Source organism: Neolamprologus multifasciatus, unplaced genomic scaffold (assembly GCF_963576455.1).
Source record: "Neolamprologus multifasciatus unplaced genomic scaffold, fNeoMul1.2 chr13_unloc_1, whole genome shotgun sequence".
NCBI classification, from domain to species: domain Eukaryota; kingdom Metazoa; phylum Chordata; class Actinopteri; order Cichliformes; family Cichlidae; genus Neolamprologus; species Neolamprologus multifasciatus.
This window is the reverse complement of record NW_028181974.1, coordinates 481,118-498,358: the sequence shown is the minus strand read 5'-3', so window position 1 is coordinate 498,358 and position 17,241 is coordinate 481,118. Positions and strand designations below refer to the sequence as shown.

The 17,241-nt window shown below is 40.2% G+C and overlaps 2 protein-coding genes across 3 annotated transcripts; one reads left to right on the top strand and one right to left on the bottom strand.

Moving 5' to 3' along the window:
• Positions 1-1,503: 1,503 nt before the first annotated feature.
• LOC146490455 (uncharacterized) lies at positions 1,504-12,321 on the bottom strand. Of its 2 annotated transcripts, none has more exons than XM_085153216.1 (4): positions 11,467-12,321; positions 11,196-11,354; positions 10,986-11,111; positions 1,504-2,345 (listed from the first exon to the last, which is right to left on the bottom strand). In XM_085153216.1, exons 1-4 carry the CDS (start codon positions 11,533-11,535, stop codon positions 2,127-2,129), a joined length of 573 nt encoding a protein of 190 aa, XP_085009342.1. In that variant the 5' UTR covers positions 11,536-12,321; the 3' UTR covers positions 1,504-2,126. The 2 variants fall into 2 exon arrangements, with proteins under 2 accessions (XP_085009342.1, XP_085009343.1); XM_085153217.1 differs by having other exon boundaries at positions 11,196-11,351.
• A 2,614-nt stretch (positions 12,322-14,935) lies between these two features.
• On the top strand, positions 14,936-15,705 carry LOC146490454 (peroxisomal membrane protein PEX13-like). Its single transcript, XM_085153220.1, has 2 exons — positions 14,936-15,170; positions 15,380-15,705. The coding sequence occupies exons 1-2, from the start codon at positions 14,978-14,980 to the stop codon at positions 15,703-15,705; spliced, it is 519 nt and encodes a 172-aa protein (XP_085009346.1). The 5' UTR covers positions 14,936-14,977.
• The last annotated feature ends 1,536 nt before the right edge of the window (positions 15,706-17,241 follow it).

Below are 17,241 nucleotides of genomic sequence, written 5' to 3'. Positions count from 1 at the left end.
TTATGCAAAATCGTGCAGCCCTAGTAATCAGCGTGACCTGCGTATAAACGTATAAAAGAGATAACATTGGTGTTTCCGTCATGTAGTAACTGCTGGATTTAACTGTACAAAGGTTGTTCGACACTATGAAACACATACAGACTTCATGATGTTCGGCTAATATTTTTATTGTGAATATTAATCATGAGGGTAAACGGACCTGTACACCACGGAGCAAGGTCAGCATATCCACGATATCTTCAGCTCTATGAGTTAACACAGAGTTTCCCAGCTGACTAATCTAACTGTCATCTACGAATATATCACGGGTCATATCAATATGATTTTACAGAAAATCATCCTTATTACTGCCAACTATTCCAGAGACGTGAAAATCTACAGCATAAAGAACAAAAAAATATAGCAGTCTAACGCAACACTGTAACAGAGATGAACCGTCAGTTTGTCGCAGATCAAAGTGGAATGAAAGTTATTGGTTGAACAGGTGTTCGTGATCTGTGTTTTCTGCATTTTCATCAGCGTAAGAGACTCAGCAGCAGATTAGAATAACAGTTATACATTTAATAAATTACCAAATGAATACACGCAAGAAACGAGCAAACCTGTTCCGACAATTTGAGTTTGTGTTCCCTCAGCTGCAGACTCGCTGCTGTTTAAATGTTTGAGAGGAAGATTAGATATAAAGCAAACGTCAAACATAGACTCAGTCTGCGTTCACATTTGATATGAGGCCAGGACGGATAATGGCTGTGTCCTGTTTTAAGATCATATATGTAAAATTGTGGTCTGACCTCCGTCGATCCAGCCGCTCAGAGTCCGTGGTTACCATGGTTACTGCATAAGCAGCTATAATGTAAACAGCTGGCACAGCGGAAACCTACCGGGAGCATGGGTGTTTATGTTTTTCATTGCAAAAGAACTGTCTGAATGGTTAACTGAAGTTAACTTGGATAAATTATAGTTAAGGAGTATCACAGATAACGCCCACGTGAGCTGTGTGACTGTTCACCACTACACTGAAATAAGTAAGCTATTACTGAAATACACATGCTATAACATAAACTATGATATAAATAGGGAGGTCCTATTAACGTGTTTAGTTTTAAAGGACACCTTCCTGCCTTTAGTCTCATTCATGAGCAGTATTAGTTTACTTCTAACATCCAGAAGTCTGCACGATGTGTTTCATAGTTTGTAACAAGCCTTTGACAGTTAAACATAACGTGACCGAAAAAGCAAAAAAAAAAAATGAAAAGAAATGAAAAAAAATCACACAAATTATATGTTAACTTCATTTATTTTTAGTTAAGTAAACTCTAAAAATTCTAACAGATTGCTGGTGCTTAGAATACAGTTGAATAACTATTAAAAAACAGATGATATAATATCTGTCCAGGTTGCAGTCTTGATGATTGCAAGATGATTGTTTGCTGTTGCAAACTCTGCTCCTCTCAGTGGAAATGCGCTTTCTCTTTCCTCTTTGTATAAAACATTTTAAAAGTCAGTTTAATCTCAAAATTCACTGTTAAATCCAAAACACCCCAGATAAAGAAAAAAAAATTAAGTCCAGCGTTTAACCACTGAGAGCTAAAATTCAGCTGAGGTTTCAAAGCTGTGTGCCGGTGATTGGACATCAGCCGCTGATAAAGTAGGTTTGCCTATAAAGTGCTCGGTTGGGAAACAAGCTCCAGGAGCTCTGCGCTCGGGAAAAAAAAACTATATTTACTTATCTTGTGCAGAGAAATGCGCTGACATTGCGTTATATTGAGCACCGGCTGCCCAGTTAAACTGTGACTATCACCAGGTAACGTGGGCGTGTTTCTTGAATTAGCAGCAGGTGTTAAACTGCTTGGGATTAACACATCAGGGGATACCACTGTTGAATGACAAGTAACCTTGCTGGTGGAGATAGAAGGAGGCTGCAAAATTGGGATGGTGTGGTCACTGAGAGTGTCACTGGCAGAGAGAGGAGGCTGTAGGTTTGGTCTGGTAGAGTCACCAGGAGCCTCGCTGTCAGAGGAAGGAGCAGGCCGATGGTTTAATGTAGTATCAAATAAATGCAGTGTTTAGAAAAAATGTGTAGGGACAGTAAATATAAATTTATCTTTCAGAATTTATTAAGACACTTACTGATGATGAGAAAATTGGCTCAAAAGAGTCAGCTCAGTTTTATTTACAACCTGCTCTGTGACTCTTAGGTGCTGAACAATATCAGCATATACATGTCCACATATGGGATACTTGTGTCCATTTCTGACATAGTGATGCCTTTGAGTCTTTGAGGCGACAGCAATCTGTTGCTGTTCCTCTGTCCTCTGCGGCAACTCACTGCTCACGAACGCCCCCTGTACACAAAAAGAAGACGCATACAACTACTAAAAAAAGTTTTATTTTTTGTCTTACTCTTACTTAATATTTCCAAATGCCAATGAAAATAAATTATCTGCAGTACTGTTAGTAATTCTGACTACTTTTGATTTGACCTTTATATTTCTTTGAATATATATACTGTCTTTGAATTCATCTTGTGTACGTTTCCCACTACTACTCGTCCTCATGACCTCACTAAAAATGGACTGGAGCTAACTCACCTCTTCCTTAAACTCATCTTTTCTGAATTGTCTTTAAATTTATCTGGTGGAGGTTTCCCATCATCTATTCCATCCTCTTCAAATGAGCTGAGTTCTTCTTCTGGCTCCTCCCTTTAGGGGTCACTACAGTGGATCATCTGCCTCCATCTTAAACTATCCATAGCCGCCTCCTCGTTCATACCAACCCTATCTATATCCTCCATCACTACATCCACGAACTCCCTCTAAGGGCTTTGCTCTTTCCCTCCTGCCTGGCAGCTCCATATGGCACAATATATTCACTATGCCTCTTCTACATATGTCCAAATCATGTCAGCTTTGCCTCTCTAACTTTGTCTCCAAACCGCTCAACATGAGCTGTCTCTCTGATGCACTCATTTCTAATCTTCTCCATTCTGGTCACTCCCAAACAAAATCTTAGCATCTTGAGCCCTGCCATCCCCTGCCTGGCCTTTTGCACTGCTTGTTGCTTTGGATGCTTGACTCCAGGTATTTAATCTCATGTACCTTCAATACCTTTACTCCTTGCATATTTCATATGCATGGAACGCCAGGACTGCCATAATGAATTAATTAAATACACCATTAAATAATTAATTAAATGTGGCAATAACTCATTAAAATTGGAAATAATTAATTACATAAATATTTACTACACATGTAATTAATTAATTATTGACACATTTAATTAATAAATAACAAATTTAATTAATTATTGACAGTTTTAATTAATTATTTAATGATTTATTTATTTAATTCATTTTGGCACTTTTGTCCCCTTCATCTCTCTCCTTGAAATAATTTTATCTGTCAGCCTCACCCACCAAACTAAGTGGGCGGGGTTAACGCTGCCATGCAGCTTCTCTAACATTTGATTGGTTGCCGTGCAAAGTAAGTCGAGACAGGTCGATCCTAGATAATCGATTGCTTGTGTAGACTTGGGGCAGCCAGGTATCCCAGAATGCATTTCAAATCACAGGCAGGTGGTGGTGTAGTTTTAAAATACCCCATTTTTCTGTCACCAACTACACTTTTAATAGTGTTTTAGCTGCGAATGTTGCGCCGTAATCCTCACGTGTCTGGTCAGGTTGTCAACATAGAACATGCAAAAGTGCTCAGATGTTTTCAGAGATGTCACTAGCTCTGCTAACAGTCAGCTGACAGAGTGCACCGAGCTCACAGCCCCAGTGTTCCAGCTTAACTGTTTTTTTAGGGTTTTTTTTAGTTTGTTTGTTAGTTTTTTGTAAGTTTTTTTTTTTTTTTGGGAGGGGTGGGGGTTACGTTAACCGGTTTGTTTACATATTCCACTCTCCGTGTTCCACATGTTGCATTCGCAGATTCTCATTTTCACCGAACGATCGTCTCTTTCCGCCTGGTCTTGTGTCTCTGTGCTTCTGTAACATAAAGAACGAGCTGACATTTTTCTCACGAAACCAGCGATCAGCTCAACAGGCCCTCAGTTTACCTGCATGCATCCTCCTCCTCACCTGTCAGCGGTTGTTTAACACCTGCTGCTAATTCAAGAAACACGCCCACGTTACCTGGTGATAGTCACAGTTTAACTGGGCAGCCGGTGCTCGATATAACGCAATGTCAGCGCATTTCTCTGCACAAGATAAGTAAATATAATTTTTTTTCCCGAGCGCAGAGCTCCTGGAGCTTGTTTCCCAACCGAGCACTTTATAGGCAAACCTACTTTATCAGCGGCTGATGTCCAATCACCGGCACACAGCTTTGAAACCTCAGCTGAATTTTAGCTCTCAGTGGTTAAACGCTGGACTTAATTTTTTTTTTTATCTGGGGTGTTTTGGATTTAACAGTGAATTTTGAGATTAAACTGACTTTTAAAATGTTTTATACAAAGAGGAAAGAGAAGGCGCATTTCCACTGAGAGGAGCAGAGTTTGCAACAGCAAACAATCATCTTGCAATCATCAAGACTGCAACCTGGACAGAAATATTATATCATCTGTTTTTTAATAGTTATTCAACTGTATTCTAAGCACCAGCAATCTGTTAGAATTTTTAGAGTTTACTTAACTAAAAATAAATGAGGTTAACATATAATTTGTGTGATTTTTTTGCTTTTCTTTTCTTTTTTTTTTTTTTTGCTTTTTCGGTCACGTTATGTTTAACTGTCAAAGGCTTGTTATGTCACGATCCTGGGTCTGATGACCCAGCGTTTTGAGTTTTAGTTCATTTTGATGTTTATAGTGCATGTTTAAACTCATTAGATTTCTATGTTCATTTGCTTATTCTATTCCCCTTGTGTTTTCAACCCTTGTGTTAAGTCTCCATTATCCTTCATGTGTTTCATGTCTGTTTCTTATGTTGTCAAGTCCATGTAGTCATGTGTCAGTAGTCAGTGTTTCATTGTTTCCTATTTTATTTTGAAAGAGGTCCTGTGCTTTGGTGGTCTGTTTTGCTCTTTCCCTGTGGGCGTCGTTATGTTCATGTTGTGTCTACTTTGCCTTTCTGTCCCATGTTTCAGCTCCCTATGTTCTGTCTCAGTTGCTGTTAAGTTTACATGTTTTGAGTTCAGTCAGTGTGTTTCCTGTTTTACTTTGAAGGTCCACGTCTCATGTGAGTGTTTCTAGTTTTGCTTCCCTTGTCTCGTCCAGCCTGATTTCTCCCAGCTGTGCTCTCCTTCTGTGTCTCATTCCCTCGTTATCCCTCTGTGTATTTAAGCCCTGTGTTTCTCTTTGTCAGTGTCGTAGTCTCCCTCATGGCTGTGTTTCCCTGTGTGTCAGGTTATCCATGCCCCAGTTTAGTTTTGTTATATTTTTCGGTCCATTCTGCAATAAAGCAGCTTTTTGAGTTTAATTTCATTGTCGTGAGTCTTGCGTTTGGGTCCTTCTCCTGCCTGTACACAGCCGAAACATGACATGTTACAAACTATGAAACACATCGTGCAGACTTCTGGATGTTAGAAGTAAACTAATATTGCTCATGAATGAGACTAAAGGCAGGAAGGTGTCCTTTAAAACTAAACACGTTAATAGGACCTCCCTATTTATATCATAGTTTATGATATAGCATGTGTATTTCAGTAATAGCTTACTTATTTCAGTGTAGTGGTGAACAGTCACACAGCTCACGTGGGCGTTATCTGTGATACTCCTTAACTATAATTTATCCAAGTTAACTTCAGTTAACCATTCAGACAGTTCTTTTGCAATGAAAAACATAAACACCCATGCTCCCGGTAGGTTTCCGCTGTGCCAGCTGTTTACATTATAGCTGCTTATGCAGTAACCATGGTAACCACGGACTCTGAGCGGCTGGATCGACGGAGGTCAGACAACAATTTTACATATATGATCTTAAAACAGGACACAGCCATTATCCGTCCTGGCCTCATATCAAATGTGAACGCAGACTGAGTCTATGTTTGACGTTTGCTTTATATCTAATCTTTCTCTCAAACATTTAAACAGCAGCGAGTCTGCAGCTGAGGGAACACAAACTCAAATTGTCGGAACAGGTTTGCTCGTTTCTTGCGTGTATTCATTTGGTAATTTATTAAATGTATAACTGTTATTCTAATCTGCTGCTGATGCGGTACAATCGTCGTCGTCTTTTTTTTTCCTTTTTTTTTTTTTTAATTGTTGTCATTTGGAAATGAGATCGCACATAAGTATGAATCGAGGTCGCGATTTTCTAACGATTAATCGTGCAGCCCTACTGATTACTGAACAAAAACCCAAAGATAAGCTGTTAATTAGACTTTATATCTAATTTAGTTCTGAGCTCAGATAAAATAATTATTGTGGGTGATTTTAACATCCATGTAGATGCTAAAAATGACAGCCTCAACATGGCATTTAATCTGTTGTTAGACTCAATTGGTTTCTCTCAAAATGTAAAAGAACCCACCCACCACTTTAATCACACTCTAGATCTTGTTTTAACATATGGCATAGAAACTGAACATTTAACAGTGTTTCCTGAAAACCCTCTCCTGTCTGATCATTTCTTGATAACATTTACATTTACAATAATTGATTACGCAGCAGTCGAGAGTGGACTTTATCAAAGTAGATGTCTTTCTGAAAGCGCTGTAACTGAGTTTAAGAATATAATCCAGCCACTGTTATCATCGTCAATGCCCTGTACCAACACAGAGCAGAGCAGCTATCTGAACGCTACCCCAACAGAGGTCGATTATCTTGTTAATAATTTCACCTCCTCACTACGTACGACTCTGGATACTGTAGCTCCAGTGAAAACTAAGGTCTCTAATCAGAAGTACCTGACCCTGTGGTATAATTCTCAAACACGTACCCTAAAGCAGATGACTCGTAATCTGGAGAGGAAATGGCGTGTCACAAATTTAGAGGATCATCATTTAGCCTGGAGAAATAGTTTGTTGCTTTATAAGAAAGCCCTCCGCAAAGCCAGAACAGATTACTACTCATCACTGATTGAAGAAAATAAGAACAACCCCAGGTTTCTCTTCAGCACTGTAGCCAGGCTGACAAAAAGTCAGAGCTCTTTTGAGCCAACCATCCCTTTAACGTTAACTAGTGATGACTTCATGAACTTCTTCACAAATAAAATTTTTATCATTAGAGAAAAAATTACCAATAATTATCCCACAGATGTAATATTTTCTACAGCTACTCTTAGTACCATTGATGTTAAGTTAGACTCTTTTTCTCCAATCGATCTTTCTGAGTTAACTTCAATAATTACTTCCTCCAAACCATCAACGTGTCTTTTAGACCCCATTCCTACAAAACTGCTCAAAGAAGTCCTGCCATTGATTAATTCTTCGATCTTATATATGATCAACCTATCTCTAATAATCGGCTATGTACCACAGGCCTTCAAGGTGGCTGCAGTTAAACCTTTACTCAAAAAGCCATCTCTAGACCCAGCAGTCTTAGCTAATTATAGGCCAATCTCCAACCTTCCTTTCATATCAAAAATCCTTGAAAGAGTAGTTGTCAAACAGCTAACAGATCATCTGCAGAGGAATGGTTTATTTGAAGAGTTTCAGTCAGGTTTCAGAGTTCATCACATCACAGAAACAGCTTTAGTGAAGGTTACAAATGATCTTCTTATGGCCTCTCACAGTGGACTCATCTCTTTGCTTGTCCTTCTTGACCTTAGTGCAGCATTCGATACTGTTGACCATAATATCCTATTAGAGCGATTAGAACATGCTGTAGGTATTACAGGTATTGCACTGCAGTGGTTTGTATCATATCTATCTAATAGACTCCAATTTGTGCATGTAAATGGAGAGTCCTCTTCACACACTGAGGTTAATTATGGAGTTCCACAGGGTTCAGTGCTAGGCCAATTCTGTTTACATTATACATGCTTCCCCTAGGCAGCATCATTAGAAGACATAGCATACATTTTCACTGCTATGCAGATGACACCCAGCTCTATCTGTCCATGAAGCCAGATAACACACACCAATTAGTTAAACTGCAGGAATGTCTTAAAGAAATAAAGACTTGGATGGCCACTAACTTTCTGCTTCTTAACTCAGATAAAACTGAGGTCATTGTACTCGGCGCTGAAAAGCTTAGAAATATGGTATCTAACCAGATTCTTACTCTGGATGGCATTACCTTGGCCTCCAGTAACACTGTGAGGAACCTTGGAGTCATTTTTGACCAGGATATGTCCTTCAACGCACATATTAAACAAATATGTAAGACTGCGTTCTTCCATTTGCGCAACATCTCTAAAATTAGAAGTATCCTGTCTCATAGTGACGCTGAAAAGCTAGTTCATGCATTTATTACTTCCAGGCTGGACTACTGCAATTCATTAATATCAGGATGTCCAAAAAACTCACTGAAAAGCCTTCAGCTAATCCAAAATGCTGCAGCAAGAGTACTGACAGGAACTAGAAAGAGAGAGCATATTTCTCCTGTTTTGGCTTCCTGTTAAATCCAGAATTGAATTCAAAATCCTGCTCCTCACATACAAGGTCTTAAATAATCAGGCCCCATCTTATCTTAATGACCTTGTAGTACCATATCACCCTATTAGAGCACTTCGCTCCCGCTCTGCAGGCTTACTTGTTGTTCCTAGAGTATTTAAAAGTAGAATGGGAGGGAGAGCCTTCAGTTTTCAGGCCCCTCTTCTGTGGAACCAGCTTCCAGTTTGGATTCGGGAGACAGACACTATCTCTACTTTTAAGATGAGGCTTAAAACTTTCCTTTTTGCTAAAGCATATAGTTAGGGCTGGACCAGGTGACCCTGAATCCTCCCTTAGTTATGCTGCAATAGATGTAGGCTGCCGGGGGATTCCCATGATGCATTGAGTTTTTCCTTTCCAGTCACCTTTCTGGCTCACTATGTATTAATAGACCTCTCTGTATTGAATCATATCTGTTATTAACCTCTGTCTCTCTTCCACAGCATGTCTTTTATCCTGTCTTCCTTCTCTCACCCCAACCGGTCGCAGCAGATGGCCGCCCCTCCCTGAGCCTGGTTCTGCCGGAGGTTTCTTCCTGTTAAAAGGGAGTTTTTCCTTCCCACTGTCGCCAAAGTGCTTGCTCATAGGGGGTCATATGATTGTTGGGTTTTTCTCTGTATCTATGAATCGCCTTGAGGTGACTTTTGTTGTGATTTGGCGCTATATAAATAAAATTGAATTGAATTGAATTAATCGAATTTATTTGTCTCCCTCTCCTCCTTAAACATGTTTTTAATGTTAGTTATAATTCAGAATTGGCGACTGAAACACGTAGGACACATAAGAACATCAGGAAATAAAACCCGATAAATATAACCTCAGTAAAAGAAGTCAGTGTCAGCGGGGGTTATTACAGCTGTGTACCGGGGCATGCCCTTTGTTGGTGGTAATAACAGCTCGATTGCTTGCGAGACGAGCGGGTCTATCCCACGCTTTGCCGTGAGACTGGGCAGACATCTCCGAAATCATCGAAGCACTTTTGCAAAGAGCAAAGTGCTAAAAACAATGGCCACCAGGCCAAAGCAATGGTTTTGACTCGATCAGCGTTAACCCCGCCCCCTGAGTTTGATGGGTGAGGTTGACAGATAAAATTATTTCATGGTGAGACCTGAAGGAGTCAACTGTGCCAAAATGAATTAATTTAAATAATTAATGAAATGTGTCAATAATTAATTAATTACATGTGTCGTAAATATTTATGTAATTACCGTAATTGTCGGGCTATAAGCTGCTACTTTTTGCACAAGATTTGAACCCTGCGGCTTTCAGTCAGGTGCGGCTTTTCTATGGATTGTCCATGATTTTTGTGATATCGTAAGAGGATTTGTTTTGTTTGTTCCGCTGTTGTACGTTACTCAGTTGCCTGGCGGAAGGGCATGTGATCAGACACACAGTATCGGGGTTCAAGAGTGGTATGTTGGTCACATGTCCGTCCGCCAGGCGACGTAGTGCCGTACAAAGTAGCGCAAAAACAAACTTCAAAGTAGCGCTATGCGTTCAGTGGGAGGCGTGGGAGGCGTGGAAGGCGAGCGGTGATAAACTTGCGAAAAGCAAGTTATGCCCAACTCCACCAGTGGATTCTGACAGCGTGGAAAAGTTTGAAAAAATCCACGATCACCAACGGATTTCGAAGGGCTGACCTGCTGCATGATGGAGAGGAGGACACCGCCATGGCCCTTCTGAGGGTGTTCAACTCTGACACTGAAAACGAGGATTTCTTTGGTTTTGAAAGTGACAACGAAGGAGAGAAGCGGAGAGTGGATGACGTAGCCATCCTGAGCCTGTTCGTTTCCGACACTGGAGAAGAGGACTTTGGTGGTTTTAGTGCGCAGGAAGAAGAGAAAGATGGTGGTGAATGACTGGCTTTTCTTCTTGTTAAAGCCGTGTCACTGCACCTGAGCCTAAAAGGTAGTCCGAATCTATTTTTCTGGTGTGCTGTAGGTAGGTTATTGTTATGTACTACATTTGTTACTCATTTATGAAGCACAGTACATGTTTGGTACTTGTAATTACCACTACTTGTACATATACCTAAAAAGTTATGCAAATATGTACTCCTAACTTGTTTTCAAAATATTAATAAAAGGGATGTGTCTCCAAACAGCCATCTCTTTCCTGACAATTCGCTTTGTGCATATTCTCTTACATATGATAAGTCAACATTGAAACACCTGCGGCTTTTAGTCAGGTGCGGCTAATGTATGTACAAAACAGGATTTTCCCCTGATTTTAGCTTGTGCGGCTAATATTCAGGTGCGCTTTGTAGTCCAGAAAATATGGTAATTATTTCCGATTTTAATTCATTATTGCCACATTTAATTAATTATTTAATGGTGTATTTAATCAATTCATTATGGCAGTCCTGGTGTTCCAAACATATGAGCTGACCATCTGACGTAAAAGAATACAAAGACATATTTTGTTGAATGCATTGAAACTGAGAACAATTTTTACCTTTTCCATGGCCACTTTGTGAATCATTTGTCCCAAATGTTCTGCTTCATCTTTTGAATCATCTTTAGATTCATCCTGTGTGGGTCTGCTATCATGTGTCCCATCCTCTTCAGATGCTGCCACTATCTGTTTTAAGAGAAGACAACAATATGTTTGGCTAATTTTTGATATATAGATTGTGGAAGCACTGAAACGGAGGATGAATTTCACCTCTCTTTGTGGCACAGGACACCCAGTTTTGTTTTTCATGGCTACCTTAGGAATCCTTTTACGTTCTTGTTCTTCCTCCTCTTCTGAATAGCCTTCAGATTCATCCTGTGTGGGTTTCCAGTCATCTGTCCCATCATCTTCAGATGAGCTCACAGACTGCTTTTAGAGCAGAAAAATATATATTTTGCTCATTTTCCATGGATGTGTGAAAACAACATATTTACATCGTTAACTACAGGAGAAGAAACTTAGCTGGATTTTTCTTGCCCACCTTAGGAACCCATTCTCTTGCTTCACTCTCCTCCATACCTGTCCTATCGTTTTTAGAAAAGATCACCATCTGTTTTTAGAAAAGTAACAAAACAAAACATAAAAAATAAAATAATTTCCAACAGTGCATTTTGAGGTCTAAGCATCCCAGAAACTGCACAGATATATGTCAGACATAACTTAAAACCACCAGTATAGGTTTATAAAGGCCCTGAGGGGAAAAACTACGTTTCCCACGAAATATTACGTTACTTCCGGTTTTGGCAGGTAATGGCAGACATGCATCCTTTTTAAAAAAAAAAAAATTTTTTAATTTTGGTCGCCAACGGAGAGTGTTTGGTAGCGCTGTCCTCAGAAAACACCGTTTGTACTGTTTCTTTTGTTTTGAATCTTAACTCTGGTTTTACGTGGCCTATTAACACAATTAAGAAAATATCATTTGAAGTCCGCACTTTCAACACAAGTTGAAATTGAGACTGCGGCTGTGTCCCAATTCAGAGACCGCACGCTTGAAGTACGCATTTTGAGTGCGATTACGTCACCGCCACGTGACGACTGTCCGAACAAGTGTACTTCAAATGCGCCGTCGATTTCCCCAAATATCAAGCGTGGTCCGGTGCACGCTTCGTGGTCCCATATATCCCACAATTCATAGCGCGGCGGTGGGTGTGGATAATTTTGCCGCAAAATACGGCAGAAGGCAGAAGGGAGCGGCCGAAGAGTAAACTGTCAAAAGTAAGTACTGAATACTATGTCACTTATTTATGTGCGAATGTTTAATAATGAAGAACATTGAAACATTACTGTTGGCCACATGTCGGCAAAGTTGTGTGACATTAGTGATGTTTGTACTTTCAGCGTTAACTGACTGAAAGTCAGTGATGCTGCTCGGTTTGCAGTCCTGAATATCACGGCACAAGCAGGATTCACTGCACTGTTAATGTTAGCTATGTTATATTACTGCCTCTGTTCGGTGGTGTCGAGCCAAACGGACTTTAACATGTGTTTGAACGAGCTGACGGTTCACTCGTTACGCTGAAAGAAAGATGCTTTAATCACAGGAGTCACACATGTGTCCACTGTACCAGCTGGGAACTCTTCTTGTTTAGCACTCGTAATAACACAAACACTGAATCCTCCTTCTCTGGTGCTGTTTTGTAGCAGTGTAAACACCTGAGACTGTCACCTGTCTGTCTGTCCTGCACTCTCTCTCTGTTTCTTTCTCTCTGATTGTGGAATAAAAGTATGAACATGTATTTATAAATTACACTTGTGTTTGAATCCTGCAGCTTATCACACATTTGATTTCCATGTGTAACAACTGCAAGTGTCCAGAGTGAGGACAGACTGAGGGACCCACTGCTGCACATCATCTGTGAGGCTTTGCACCCCTGATGATCCACCAGGACAAACTCAGCAGTGTGCGAGGAAGAGGAGGAGGAAGAGCCAGCATCAGCTGACAGATGGAGAGAATAGACAGACTGTTCCCTGTTTGTGAAGGACTGCTAGAAAAGTTTAGCATAACTATTTGTCTGTCCTGAATCAGTCTTATTAGGTAATGTTCAAATAGTTTTACAAGAATTTGTGGGAGAAAGTACTCAGGGACTTCAAGTTAAACGCTATGAAAGGCAGCAACAAGTTTAATATTCAGAAACCTAAAGTATGTATCAGCAGCAGAATGGAGCTAAAAATAAATGTTTGTTTCAGTTCTATGAAGCTTTGAGTATTTTGGATTAGTAGCACTGCGTTTGTTGCATCATTTTTCTGTATGTTTGTTTATATGCTTTATATATTCTGAGGTAAGTTGATCTATAGTGTTACATCATATTCTATAAGGATGTTATGTGTTTGTATACTTTCTGCCCAGTTTGACCCATTTAGCAGAAGTCAGCCTGTTTAAGGCTCTGATATCTATTCTGTATGACTTAAAGCAGTTATGACATGGTCTGATTTTCTCACCCAATAAAGGAATATTTAATATATCAGTCTACTCTTCATTCTATCAGAAACAGTTATCACAGCTTGTACATTTTCTTTTTACACTTAAAAGTAAGCATTGACCCAAATGTAATAATGCCAACATATTAAACGAACAATATTTGTCTCTTATGTATAATACATCTGTATATACACTGTCAAAGATACTTGTCTTTGAGTGAAGATTTAAGGTGATAGGAAATATAAATAACTGCAACTTGAATCTTTGACCCAGAGTTCAAGCTCACTGCTGTAATATATCCTGCAATATAAATATATATATCATAATAATCCGACAATACATATAATATTGGCCATATTATATTTACATTACCACAGTGAGATGATTTTAGTCTCATGAACAACATTAGCTAATTGTTATTTACTAACTAATCTTAAAATGACTGTTCAGTACAGAAATGAAGCCCAACAATCATGTTTTACAGTCCTCTGGTTTCAGCCTCAGATACTCAACTTATCAAAGTGATGTCATGACAAAAATGAATGACCAACAAACCATTTTTTTCTCCTTCATTTCTGTTAAACAAAGCTGTATGAAATGTTTCTCGCGGTTAGTATCATGGTTGCTAGGCAACCTGAACAGCGCGACGAAGGCTAGACCGTCCCATTTCACAAGCCTCTCGCTTCCACACTTCTCGTACTTATAGTACGCACCGTACGTAGTAGGCGTACTGCACGTACTTCAAGCGTGCAGACCCTGAATTGCGACACAGCCTGGTATGGCGTTATTTTTGTGCCACTATTCTGAGCGCACGTAAAAAAAAAAAGTTTGAGAGCACATAAAAAAAGTTTGCAGGTACAAGTGTTGCAGTTTGAGAAGAAATTTATTTTCAGCAAAGAAAAGCTGAATTTGAGTGAACAAAATTCATTCATACGTGCAAAAAATTTATTTCAGTGTTTGCTATTATCTACGGAGCCCCGCAGGGGACATGGGAGAAAAAAAATTAAGACGGACTTTTGCGAGATCTCGCAAAAGGTGAATTCCAACAATGGCGGCAGCTACTTAGTTGTAATATTACTCTTTCTGGGTCACAAAATACACTTTTAAGATATTTTGAGGCGTGAATGTAGTTGTGTAAACGTCAGATACCTGCTCGGTTTACAAGACATCACATATTTGCAAAAGTGCTCCGACGTTTTCGGAGATCTGACACCCACTAGCTCGAAGCTAACGGGAGGTCGAGACCTACTACAGCCGGGAGGAACACCGCTTTCCCAGCACATCGTGCGTCGACCTCCTGGTGTTCCAGATCTACTGGCGTTGGTCGAACAGATGTGTGGCAGTCTTGCGTTTCAGGAGCTGCTACCGACAAATCAGAAAAAACACGCCAAATGTGTCACCTGTGACACTTGTGAGGTTATCTCGAACACACTCCGTCAGTCTTGATGCTGTTGAACAACACAATGTTTAAAAATGTGGCGAGTTTACCTGGTGATATCCTGCAGCACGTTTGAATTCGTTTCATGCACAATACATTTGTACTACCCCTGCTAGCCCTTCTGTCCTGCCCAGGATGGCGCCCCTGGTGCCCCCTCATAAGGTCCAGCAGTCCTACTGTCCATCCAACAGCTCCTTCCTCCCCTCTTACAGCCCCTATGGGAGCTCCATCTGTGGTGGCTACAGGCCTTACAGCTACAGCTACGGTGGCGGCTACAGCCTGGGAGGATACAGACACACACCTCACCTTGAGGACGTCCCCCCAGCAGGTTTGTGCAGCAGGCTGAAGAGATGGAACAGCAAGCACTCACATATTCATATGAGTACATTTAGCTATGGTACCCAAATAAATTGGGTACCATAGCTCCATATGCCATTAGTTACTTTACAAGTGTAAGGAAAAGCAGAAGGACTTGTTTTTGGTTAAGACCAGTTAAAATGATGAATGTCTTTCATTCAGTTTCCTTGCTTGGTTTAGACACTAACTGGACGAGCGAGGAGGACGACCACGTGGTGGCCAGAGGAGAATATGACTTTACAGCTGCTTCTCAGGAGGAGCTTTCTATGCAAGCTGGAGAGATGCTCAACCTCGCTCCTAAAGGTGATGAGCTTTTTACTGGCTGCGGGACATTTGATTCTGAGTGCTTTGGCCCAAAACCTTCTATTTTTGTTTTCCTTATCTTAGAAATAACAGATGAGGGCTCTTCTTTTGTCTGTGCATGCCCCATGTTTACAACTATCTCCCTCGTGTTTAGAGCTACAACCCCGTGTGCGTGGCTGGCTCCTGGCCAGCGTGGACGGTGAGACCACCGGCTCATCCCAGCAAACTACGTTAAGATCCTCAGCAAGAGAAGAGACCGCCAGGCCACAGATGTGGAGAGGCTCACTCAGGCCCAGCAGGCGAACACGCAGGCACCCCAAACAACCTCAGCTGCACAAATCTGTGTCTCTCCTGCAGCCCATAAACGTACAGCATCTACCCGCATGCTCGTTTTACTCGTTGAAAAACGATTCATTACTGGAAGCTTTTTAACACAGTCCTCTGTGGTGACATCTGCTGGTCAAAAATATGAAGAGCAGCTTGAATCTACAAAAAAACTGAACTGCTTCATTATGATTGCCCACTCTGCAGAGTGGAATTCACAATTCACAATTGGACGTCACTGATCACGTGACTGTGGCCAAACGAATCGAGCATCGACAGAGTGCTTCTGAAGCGGTGTGTTGGTGTTTTTGACACACGCGCCGGAGCGTCAGCTTCAAGCGGGCCATCACTAATTTATAGCATTTGTCCTCTTGTGTGCGTTACTGGTCCGTCTGTGCTCCTCCATGCTGTTTTTCCTGCTTGTCATCCTTCGTGTTTTAACTCCATTCCCTCGTGTCCAGGTTTCTTATTTGGTTCTCAGCTTTCCCAGTTTAGGTTTTCCTAGTTTTGTTTCTCGCCTCCCTCGCCTTTGTTTGTATGTCACTCTCTGTGAAGTAGTGTGACATAAGCAGCATGGAAGGTGATAGGAAGACAGCATCTGCAGACTGTTCAAGTTTCTTTTAAGTATTCTTTATTTTCTGGCGTCGCCTTTCAACAATTATTTCACAAAAACATAAGATCCTCTCAGTCAAAATTTCACCTGCTTTATATAGAATTCTACTCACACCTGGATCTCATTAACCTCCACCATTGGGAAAACAGGGTAGACTAACCCTCCTCTTGTGTTAGCTTTCTGTTATCATCTCTTATGTTAATGGGTCAGTTTTGACCCGTGAATTAAATCAGTTATAAAATACACTAAAACAATAAGTGATCATCCAATTTGTTTCTCATCTCTTGGTTATCTTGTTAGGCTTCCTTATCCATGAAAATGTTGGTTTTAATGCTTTTGGTGTGGGCCTGTGGGTCTTTTTTTGTCACTATACCCCTCGATTTCAATTGAAAAAAATTGTAAAATTAACCTCAAGAGAATCATATTAATAAATAAAAGGTTTTTGTGTTACCTGACTATTACTGAGGGGTATAGGACACATCTCTTAAATAAATCTGTTTTATTGATTTTTTTTCATTTTAAGATTAATTACTAAAATGACATCTATGGTGTTACGGGTCAATTTCGACCCATAGATATTTACATCAAGAAAAGACAAATAAAAATTTTTGTTTTTTAGCAGTAGACCTTTAATATAAACTGAAAAAAAGAAAAAGTCCACTCCTCCTTTCTTTTGGTTATAGTCGTGGGTAATTGTGGGCTTTTTATCACTTCCCAATGATACAGCTACATCTTTGTGAAGTTTCCTTTGTGAAGTTCTTGTCCGAGGTCATATCTGGTAAAAAATAAAATAAAATATTAC

What these genes read in the sequence shown, in the direction of transcription:
- LOC146490455 (XM_085153216.1), bottom strand. Translation starts at nt 11,535, where the DNA reads ATGGTGATCTTTTCTAAAAACGATAGGACAGGTATGGAGGAGAGTGAA. An exon ending in CAAGAGAATGGGTTCCTAAG is followed by an intron (nt 11,355 to 11,466) that starts GTGGGCAAGAAA and finishes CTGCTCTAAAAG; the next exon opens with CAGTCTGTGAGCTCATCTGA. An exon ending in ACAAAGTGGCCATGGAAAAG is followed by an intron (nt 2,346 to 10,985) that starts GTAAAAATTGTT and finishes TTTTGTGTACAG; the next exon opens with GGGGCGTTCGTGAGCAGTGA.
- LOC146490454 (XM_085153220.1), top strand. Translation starts at nt 14,978, where the DNA reads ATGGCGCCCCTGGTGCCCCCTCATAAGGTCCAGCAGTCCTACTGTCCA. An exon ending in TGAGGACGTCCCCCCAGCAG is followed by an intron (nt 15,171 to 15,379) that starts GTTTGTGCAGCA and finishes TGCTTGGTTTAG; the next exon opens with ACACTAACTGGACGAGCGAG.